The sequence below is a fragment of the Hipposideros armiger genome, unplaced genomic scaffold (assembly GCF_001890085.2).
Source record: "Hipposideros armiger isolate ML-2016 unplaced genomic scaffold, ASM189008v1 scaffold_114, whole genome shotgun sequence".
NCBI lineage: Eukaryota > Metazoa > Chordata > Mammalia > Chiroptera > Hipposideridae > Hipposideros > Hipposideros armiger.
In genome coordinates, this window is record NW_017731464.1 from 2,305,797 (window position 1) to 2,316,318 (window position 10,522).

Genomic DNA, 10,522 nt, shown 5'->3' on the forward strand with positions numbered 1-10,522 from the left:
GATTCCTCCCTCTCTCGCTGTGGTACGCTTCAGACAGAGCTTCTAGGTGCAATGGTCCCCAAGCTTTCCAGGTCCTCTAAGGGTGGATGCCAGTGCCACCCCTTGTCTGTGGCTGGCTCATCCTGAGGTGGCAGTCAGAACAAAGGGCTCACCCTTGGCACTGTTGTGGGTCCCCTCCTCCCTGTCCACTTCTCCTGTGCAAATCACATCCCTCCAAACTGCCGAATGTACTGTTGGAAACAGGACCCACCCCTCACATTACACACATTGAATTTCTCAGGGTTAGAAGCCAGGACTGCTCCCTTTGCAGAGTCTTGAGCTAAATGTTCACTTTTAAAGTGTTTGTGATTATATGGGGGGGGGGAACGCATGTAACAGAATAGAAACAGTAAGTTTACATGAGTGTGTGTGTGTGTGTGTATATATACTTACATAGTTACATAGTTCTCTCCAAGTGGTAGATTAAAGATGGATATTATTCTCCAGATGTTTTTTATTCTTCCATGAGATTTACAAAAGATCTCTACAGTGATGTGTCACTTTTGTAATCAGGAAATCGATTTTTTTAAATAAACAATTTTTTAGTGATCAGTCTCCTAGCATCGAGCTCCCTGGTCCCCTCAGCACCTTGGGTTGAGTCAGACAGGTGCGAGTGTGGAGAACCAGGAGCATCAATCCTGGCCCTGCCTCTGACTTGCAGAGAGCAAAACCAGCATGCGTTAGCTGCCATCGCTGTGACCGTGCCATGGGGTTTCCTCCTCACCTGGGCTCTTTGGCTTCTTAGTGAGCTGTGTGAAGGATAGAAATGGTTTCTATTGGCGGATGCTTCTGCGTTGTCTTTGGGAGACTGTGAAGGGTGTCATCCACTATAGCACATGAACGCTCCTTCAGAAGCAGCTGCAGGACAGAAGTTGCTCTCTGGGCATAGACTCGGGTACAGCTGAGCCTGTCCTACACGTGCAAAATGGGTGCATTTCTGTGTAATGAACTGTGTGCACCCTTGTTTAGACTGCTAGGGGGCAGAGGGTTAGATTCACTCCTCAGCTTCATCACATATGCATGACTTTCTTCGTGTATATGCTTGTCTTCGTGTATAACTTGATACCGGACTTCTTTGTTCTTTCCAACCCCTACCTTTATGTTCCTTTGCCCAGATCTCTCCATCCCTTTCTTACTGCCTATTTGTCTGTTTCTTTCTCTCTCTCTCCCCCTCCCCCTTCTCTGCCTCTCTCTCCATCTCTCTCTTGCTCCCTCTGTGTGTGTCTGTGCCTCTCCCTCCTTCCTTCCCTTCTTTCCTTCCTGTCTGTGTGTCTCTTCCTTCCCTCCCCACCCATCTTCTTCTCCCCCTCTCACAAAAACACACATACTCACATCTTCCCCCATTTGCATACTCTTTTTATAGTACCCATTTTTATAAAGCTTCCTCAAATCATTTATAAGAAGAGGCAAAATACTCATAAATACATGAGACGGTGACCTTGAGTCTACTCCGTCCAAAAGACAGAATCAGAGTTTTTCTTTCAGTGTATTTCTGTTGACCTGACACTTGACCACAAAAGAACCTCAGCCACCAAAAAGAAATTTCAGGCTTTCGTATCATGCAGGAGTTTGAAGAGCTGGAAGGTGATCCGCTCCAAAACGGATCGCTTTCGGGCTTCTGTCGTTTTACATCTCTAAGAGGCCTTTGGTCCCTACCCTTTGTTTCCTATATAACACAAGCTTGTATTGCAAACATTAGCGAGTTGTCTGGAGGGCCAATGGTACTGTATATGAAATCTAGCTCAGTAAACCTGACTTTTAAAAAAATCACCTAGAAAGCATGTCACCCAGTTTCCTGGGCTCCACCCCAAAGGTCCTAATTCAGTAGGTCTGATGTGGGGCCCATGATTTTGGCTTCCTAACAAGCTTCCAAGGATGTGAAGCTGAATGTATGGAGGGCGGGGAAGATTATATACTATAGTGATCTTATCACATGTGGGCATTCAATCGCATCTTGGATTATCAGTGATGGTAATAAACACTAACAGCTGAGTATATAGCAGGCGGTTTGTTGAGTACAGTACTGATCAAACTTTGCCTCATTCAGCCTTAGAACCACCCATGAGGCAGGTTGACTCCCCGTCTTGCAGAGGCCGAAGCAGGCCAGAAAAGCTCAAGTACTTCCTCCAGGTGGCAGAGGCAGGATTCAAACCCGTGTCTCTCTGCCTCCAAAGCCCATGCTCATAACCACTAAGTGCTCTCTTGCCTTTCTGCATCAAGGACTCCACTGTATTTTTACCCTCTGCTTTTTCCACTGGGAATATGAGATTTCCATAATTATGATACTTCTAGAAGCAATTCATAAATAGAGGCAGTAAGTTTAATATTCAGTGTTGGTCTAAAACCCCATGATATGAAATGGCCCGCCTTTTCTCAAACAGGAAGAGCTCCAAGAAAATTGTTTCCCCCCCCCAGAAAGTGGGAGAGACCCCCACTCCCCAAATACCCGAAATACAAACATAAGAGGACTTTTGGGAAGAAGTAATGGAAACTCCATCTGTGGCGCCATCTTGAAATAGCTACCTACTGTGTCTCAAGTCTTATTTGGACAAAACAATGCTACTGGAGTCTAATTCAATAAATCCAAAGTGATGCCCTTTGGGCTGGTTAGCAAGTCTGTTCATGTGTTGTTGCTTACAGTTCTCCCAGCTGGCTGTTTTTACTCCTGTCTGAAAGCCAAGGAGAAAAAACTCAGATTTGGTGACGCCCTCAGCTCTTGAGTTACAGCTGTTGGGGCTGTGAGTAGGACCCGTTGCTGCCCCCCCCAAGCCCCCCCTCCACCCACACTGTTCTCTTTCCCTCCCCTCACAGCTTTCCCAGTACTGCCTGTGTTGCTCCAGGTGGACTTCTAGGCCTAAGTCATCTTCATGACATGATCATGCCATGCCCCACCACCCCAGAGAAACCCTGCTGCCATTTCCACGTATATCTTTCCCAGACTTCTTCATATCTACATTTCTATGTGTTCATTTAAGTAGCATCATACCATCCAGACCATCTTGAAAATGCACCTATTTCACGTACAATAATATGTCATGAACGTCTTCCTGCAGCACTGACTGTTCCTCTTCAGCATCAGTTTCATGGTTGTCTAGTACTCTCTCACACCTCTCTTCTGGTTTCCAGCATTTAAAACAGATTTTTATGAAGGCCATCTTTAAAAAATGGTCACTGTCAGTTTGCAAAAGCAAAATTAGGTTGCTTTGGGGTAGACGCTTTAAATAGTCAAATTGCTCTGGCATCGCTGACTCACGCAGAATCTTTTAGAGAGATTGTCTTGTTTTCTACAAAGGTAAATAAATAAACAAAGCCCTGCTGGAGAGCACCCAATGCAGGAGTCTCTGGTGGAAAGTGAATGAGATCTGTGGAGGGGCTGCCGGCGGGAACCAGACATCCCAGCCATCAGGGCTCTGCCCCTCCTGACCTGTGGGGGGCTGGCAGGCATGTCTTCCGGTGCTGTAGACCTGAGCCAAATGTCTTTTCTCTCTCCAGCAGACCCACCCGTGGCTGCAGCTGTGGTGTCCTATTTTAATGACTGCCCGGATTCCCACAGTCAGTTTTGCTTCCATGGAACCTGCAGGTTTTTGGTGCAGGAGGACAAGCCAGCATGTGTGTAAGTGTCCCCTCGTGTCCTGGGGTTTGGGGTGGCCCAGAAACCAATTAAAAGAGCATTTACCTCCACAAGGCATGCCAGCAACCCCTGAAGCCCCTGGAGCCTGGCATGTTGGAGGATCAGAACAGCAGGCTGAGGGACACCTGCTTCAAACCGAGCTGGTGAAAACTCCAGGTTCCAGGGCCCCAGCCCAGAGCCACTAAGGCAGAACTCTTGGGGGCTGGAGCCTGGGGATCTGCATTTTTTAACAAACATCTCAGGTGACTCCTGGGTTCAGCAAAGTCTGAAAATTCCTGGATTCAAGCTTTATTCACTACTTAGAAATTCTGTAGGACAAGCCACTGCGTTGGATCTTTAGGGTCGCCAGAGTCTCTGAGATGAAGTCTCTGCCCTGTAGCATCTTACATGCAGCAAATAAAATAAGCTGGAAGTGTATGCAAAGAGTTAGTGTGCATAAGTGACAACAGAACGAGGAACAGGCTAGAAACAAACATGCATGCCAGGGCACGGTGGTCTATACCAGGCCGAGCACAAGCCCCCTACGGTTTCTTCTTAAAGTATAGCTGAGCCCCACCCAGACCTCCTGAATCAGAATCTGCAGGAATGGGACCCAGAAGTCACATTAGCTACGAGCCAACAGCCATGGTCAGCCAGACTGAGGAAGAAAGGCCCTTGAGGAGCGCTTCTGGGAGCAGGTGTTGGGGTGTGGCTGGTGGGGAGAGCAGAGAGGTTACTCTAGGCTTGGAATGTCAGGGACCTGCTGTTACAGGTCAGTGCAGCTACAGCAGGGAGGAGATGAGATCGGAGACAAGGGGGAGGCCAGAGCCTGTTGGAAGGGAGCCATTGGTCTATACGCAGTGGGAGCCATGTCGGTTCTGGAAAGGGATGTTCTAAGAAAATTAGTCTGCGCATAGTAGAAAACTATTAGGTGGCTTATACTCAACATTGGCACTATTGACATTTGGGGCTGGATAGCCCTTTGTTGTTGGGGCCATCCTATGCATTAAAGGATGTTAACGGCACCCCTGACCTCTACCCATAGATGCCAGTAGCACTACCACCCCACAGTCATGATGATCAAAAATGTATCCAGACATTGCCAACCCTGCCTCCATTGGGAACCACCCATCCATGTGAAGTTGCCATTTTATCAGTCAAAGATGGTTGAAAGTCAGCAATTTTGTGTGGTACAACCTAATAGTACCTGTATAATCTGAATGTCAATACAAGCTAGTATTTATTGAGCTTTGGTTTCATGCTAGTCACTGTTCAAAGCATGATCCGTGTAATAATGCATGTACTCCCCATAATGACCCCATGAGGTAGGCACAGAGAAGCTGTGCCCAGGTTGCAGAGCAGCGTTTACATTCAAACCCAGACTGGCTCCTGAATGAGTCCTTAACCATGATGCTTAAGAATATCAAATGCATTAGCCCAGATGAGATTGGGGACCAAGAGAGCCTGCAGCACTAAGCAGTGGTAAGCAGAGCTTTCTTCTTCCTGAGGTGTGGCTGTATGAGCCTGAGCAGGCCCCTTAGGGCGCCTCTGAGCCTCACCTGGAGAGGCTCACTGGTCAGCTTCCTCCTGGGAGAAGAACTGTGTGAAGCTCCCAGGTTCTGTCTGCAGAGCTAAGGGCCCTCCCCACCTGGTAAATACAAAGCACAATGATGATAATAGTCACAGTCATTAGTCATGATCATCATTCTTATTAAAATATACGTAGGGGCCCCTGGGGGACTGTTGGGTTGTTTTTGTTAGTAGCCCTGTGTTGTCAAAAAACACTGGCCCTGAAGGAAGTGTTGCCTCCCAGCCCAGATATGAGGATAGCTCCCCGTAGAACAGGCAGAAGGCATTCTCCCCGCCAGCAGTTCCCAGTGCCCAGACCTCCCGCAGCTGCCCCTGGCTATGCCTTGGGAGGATCCTCTTTGGAGAGAGAGAGCAAATCTTTGCCGAGTTCTGATGAATGATGTCCAAAGCTCAGATTTTTCTCTTCAGGTGCCTTCCCCACCAGATCAGGGGCTGGTGTAAACTTTCTGGGTGTTGGCAGCCTCTGGCCTGAGTCAGTAGATGAGCCAAAGCAATAACCTTATCTGTGGTCGAGACCCCCATCGCTGGTGGAAGCCTCCTCTCGTTCTCAGTCCCTGCTCTTGGCTCAGGGAGATACTCGTCCATCACATTTACACACCATTACATTTTGATAATCAGGATGACTGGTGCTCTCGCCTCCATTCACATTATAAATACTACTGTTAATAATAATCTCTCAATAAAAGCTGTAGTTATGAGTCAGGCACAGCCCCTAGTCCTCCACATACAGTGGCTCATGGAGTCCTCACAGCTCCTCTCTAAAGTGGGGATTCTTGCCTTTCTTGTATAAATGAGAAAACCCAGCCGGCTGAGAGAAGTTAAGCAACTTGTCCAGAGTCCCAGAGCTAGTCAGCGGCAAAGCTGGGATTCAGTCCAATCAATTTCAGCTCCTGCCCCAGAGGGCACGCTGCCTCAGCCTCACCAAGTTCACCTCAAATCAGTAAGCTCTTGGGTTTCTAGGAAAGATCTTGGCACCTTCCCCCTGCAGGTCAACCTTCCTCCAGAGAATGGTCAGGGCAGTGAGCTTGGGAATGACCCTGACCTCAGACTCTTAAGGAGTCCTTCCTGTGGGCCCAGTATGGGATATACAGAAGCAGTCAAGACAGTTTTGCAGTTTGGAAAAGCTGACCTTCTGTGGGAAGGCAATGCCATGCAAGTAATTACCACCTCTCTACCTCAGTGTCCCCACTGGATCTTGGTGGCATTCAGCCCATAAAGATGTTTTTCTGTGGTGGTAAACGACAATCCACATTGGTTTTAATTAGTTGTCAGCATTTAGGGAGTCAGGTTTCACATCTCCATGCAGAGGCCCAGATGCTCTTGAACACAGGGCTTGCCCTCTCCAGTTCCTCAGCCTCCATCTTTCCCCATTGCTCCCTGACACTGAAGCAAATATTGGTCCCTGGTCATCCCGCTGCCACCTCTGTTCTGCTTGCACAAGCCCACTGTGCTCACTTCTGCCGCTACATGAGCTTATAAACTCAGTGAGGACAGGACCGCGCCTCATACCTGTTGAATTTACAGTCCCTAAAAGAATGTTCCAATTAATTAATTCCCACTAGACCAGAAAGTTAGTGCAGAGAAAACCGAACATTCTGTCCCTGCTTGTAAGACCCGCCCCAGCTTTGGGGAGCTGACACATACATTCTGGTCCATAAAACTGACAGGCCTTGAGGTAAGGCCTTGTCTTGTCTGTCATGACCTCATAAAGAAACCCAAGTGACCCAAGATTATAGTCTCAAAAAAGGGAGCTCTTTCTACAGTACTGTCATCCGTAAGTCTTTTTTTTTCCCCCATAAGAACAATAGTCTTGAGGTTTCCAGAGAAACTAAAATGACATCTCACACTAAAATATGAGGTCAAGAAAAAAAAGTTAAAACAAATAACTAGTCAGAGGTAGCCAAAGGTAGCAAAAACCATCCTTAAACATTTATGCCTCAGATGAACACTAGATTGTATTCTATGTCTCCCTTTAATAAAGCCCCGCTAGTACCTACGTACACCAGGAAACAAATGGGAAAAGAATTTCCAAAGACAGTAAAGCCATAGAAATGCAAGCTTAGGACTCCGCACACCATTTTTTCCCTGAGGCAGATTCCACACTGTTGGTCAGCTGCCTGCAGAAGTCTTCAAACAAAGGAAAACAGTTGAAGGAAGCCACCCAGGCAACAAGTTTTAAGGGTTCCCGTGTTGGCAGCCAGTGGCAACTGGTTTGAAGTTTCTCACCTGTCCAAAATGCTCCTCAGGGACTGAACTCCCTGACTTAACTTTCCCACAGCAAAGTGTGAAAACAAATTGCTATCAGCCAAGAAAAACATTCCACATGGCCCTGGCCACAGTACATTCCAGTGGGATCTAAGCAGAGTCAAACACCCAGAGAGGAGTGACCGCTGCCGGTGTGCCAGCCGGCTGCCTGCGTGACCAGGAACACACCTCCCGAGAGATCAGGATTGAGAGGTTTTCTTGTTGGTGCTTGAGCTACTTTATGTAGATCTCCTCTCGCTTCAACAACCAGCAGGTGAGGGGGGGGGGGCCCTGGATTAAGAAGTTATGATGTCTCTACCATCCACATGTCCTCATTCTCTCTATATCCCCACCAGAAGCAGATACTGAGCATCACACATCATCAGGCAGGATAATGCAGCAGTTAAAGGCACAGATTTGGAAGTCAGACAGACCCGAGTCTCTTCTACAAGTGACTTAGCCCTATTAAGCCTCGATTTCTTTGTGTCTAAAACAGGGAAACTAGTATTTCATAGGAGTGTATTGAGGACCCTGTGCCCATAATGCACATAGAGCTGTTGCTATTCAAGACGAGAGACACTAGATAAGCAGGGCTATTTAAATTAATTCATTTATTAATTAAAATTTAGTTTTTCCATCTCACTAGCCACATCTCGAGTACTCAATACTTTTAAATGGCTAGTGGCTACTCTATTAGACAGCATAAATATGGACGATTTCCATCATCACAGAAAGTTCTATCAGACGGCACTGGAGAACAGTAAAGCCCAGTTCCCAGAGAGCGTAAGAGCAGTTGTCGTCAGCACCATCCCCACTGTGATCAGCTCATTGTTACTGTCACCATGGCTGAAGGACAAGTAGGGTTCTGCTGAAAGGAGCAGTGGAAGTCTGGCAGGCCATGGAACCCAGAGCTGTCCCATGAGGTTCTTGGATGAGAGCTGCAAAGGAAGCCCTTAATCCATCCAGCCCACTCCTCCGCAAGCCCCAGGAGCAGAGAGGCTATAGGACTTGGTGAATCCAGTTAAGAGGCCAAAAATAGGAAAGGCCAATAAAGGTGTCCTTGGGCTCAGGGCCCCCACTCCCAGCCCAGCCCTGTGGATTTTCTCAATAGTAAAGGCAAGTTGGTGTAAATATATTTCTAAAACCAAGGTCCTTGGCCCTGTGTCAACTTGGTCCTTGGTCCCCATATTTAAGACTTTATCTTGGAACTTATGCCAAAAGACTTGGCTAAAAATCAAAGCATTAACCTCCTGCCAGAGAGTACATCATTGTTTATGAAGACACCATCCCTCAAGAGCCTTAAAAAATGCTCCCATCCTTTTATTTACATTTTAAGCAGTTATATAGCCCATCTTTTGTGTCAGGAACTTCACAAGCTATTAATTCATTTAGGGCTCATAACAACTCCATGGGGTAAGTTTTATTACTATCACATTTTAAAGTTGCAGAATCAGTGGCACAGAGTGGCTAAGTAACTTGCCCAAGGTCACATAGGTATTGAGTGGGGAATGGGATTTGAACCCATGACAATTTGGCTTCAAAGTCTGTATGTACCATGTTGTGTCCACTTGTGGGAACCTATCCTGAGAAATAATCTCAAATGCAAACACATGTGTACAAAAAGACAATCATCTGGCATTATTTATGATCTCAAAATTGGATCAGCCTAAATAGTAAAGGTTCAGTGAAACATGCTATATATATATTATATATAAATTACTGTACAACCATTTAACATTTTAAATGATTTTTGCAGAGTGTCCTAATGGCATAGAATAGTGAGGGAGATGTTAAATGAGAAATTGATACAAAATTGTAAAAAAAAAAAACAAAAACATGTTAACTATGTTAAAAACTACATAGAAATAGCCTGGAAGGAAACATGTCCATTGGACTGCCATTTGAGGAAGTGGGGTGTACAACGACATGGGCTCTCTTTTCTTATTTCTTTTTCTTTCTGCTTTATTATAATGTATGTACTTTACAGTTTGCTTACAAACATTCCTTTTCTAGTTGGGGTAAATTTTCCTTAAGAACAAAAATTTTTTAACAGCACAGCTCTCTATGCATTATTGTATTTCTTTAAAATGTAAAAAGGGTGCTGTGAACCAAGTGCAAAAGAGACTTAAAGGGAAAACTGAGCAACTTGACAGGACTGGAAGACCCAAAGCCCTCAACAGGGGATAACAGAAGTCATACATAGCATAGATCATTTCAGTCTTCTTCTTAAAACGGAGAACCTACTGCCACAAAGTTTGCTCCTAAGGAAAGCACCAAAGCAACCTCCAGACTTAATCAGTAACAAAAATGAAAAGGCCTCAGGGACCCACCTGACTGGAGCCTATCGCCTTTTATCTCCAGCCATGCTGGTTCCTTTTGCAGTTCAGACAACCTCCTTCCCTCCTGTGATACACTCTTTCCTTTCTTTCTTATGCATGTCTTTCCTTTTTGTTCTTATTTTGGGAAAACAGCCTGAGTGTGATTCCAGAGCCTCATTTTCAGCATTATGAAGACAAAACAGCATTCCAGAACCTTGTGTTTGGCAAGACCCATTCTAGTCAGATGAAATTGTATGGTCAAATGATATTTTAAAAGTTCACTCTTACACATTTCCCATTCCCCTTTATGATAGATAAAATAACTCCTATTTTGTTCAGATTCCTTTCTTAAACAGGGGTACAACATCTTCTGTTTCTCCTGCACTTGATATGAGGGGGGTCATTTTACAGCCACCACCCTGGGGCAATGCCCAGGGGATGGGGGATAAGTGGAGAGAAACGGAGGGAGAAAGAAGTGGCAGATTTTGAATTGTTGGCCCTTGATTCTGTGTACTTAAATGATAGTTCTACCTCAGTGGTTCTAAGGCCTCACTGCACATTAAAATCACCTAGCTGCCCAGAACAATGGGATGATCATCTTCCAGGGTGTGACCGTGGCCCGGGCAATTTCCAAAGCTTCCCAGGTGATTCTAATGTGCAGCCAGGTAGGAACCAGTGCCTACCTGAGGTAAAGGAGAGGACAGCAGCTGAGTCCAGTGTG

General features: G+C 46.0%; 1 protein-coding gene across 3 annotated transcripts in view; it reads left to right on the forward strand.

Moving 5' to 3' along the window:
- The window catches only part of TGFA (transforming growth factor alpha), a 98,193-nt gene that overhangs the window by 75,263 nt on the left and 12,408 nt on the right, over nucleotides 1–10,522 (forward strand). For 2 of the 3 annotated variants that reach the window (XM_019647617.1, XM_019647615.1), the window contains exon 3: nucleotides 3,532–3,652. In XM_019647617.1, coding sequence (XP_019503162.1) covers nucleotides 3,532–3,652 — 121 coding nt within the window. The remainder of the gene's footprint in view (nucleotides 1–3,531; nucleotides 3,653–10,522) is intronic. The other variant, XM_019647616.1, reaches the window with a different exon arrangement.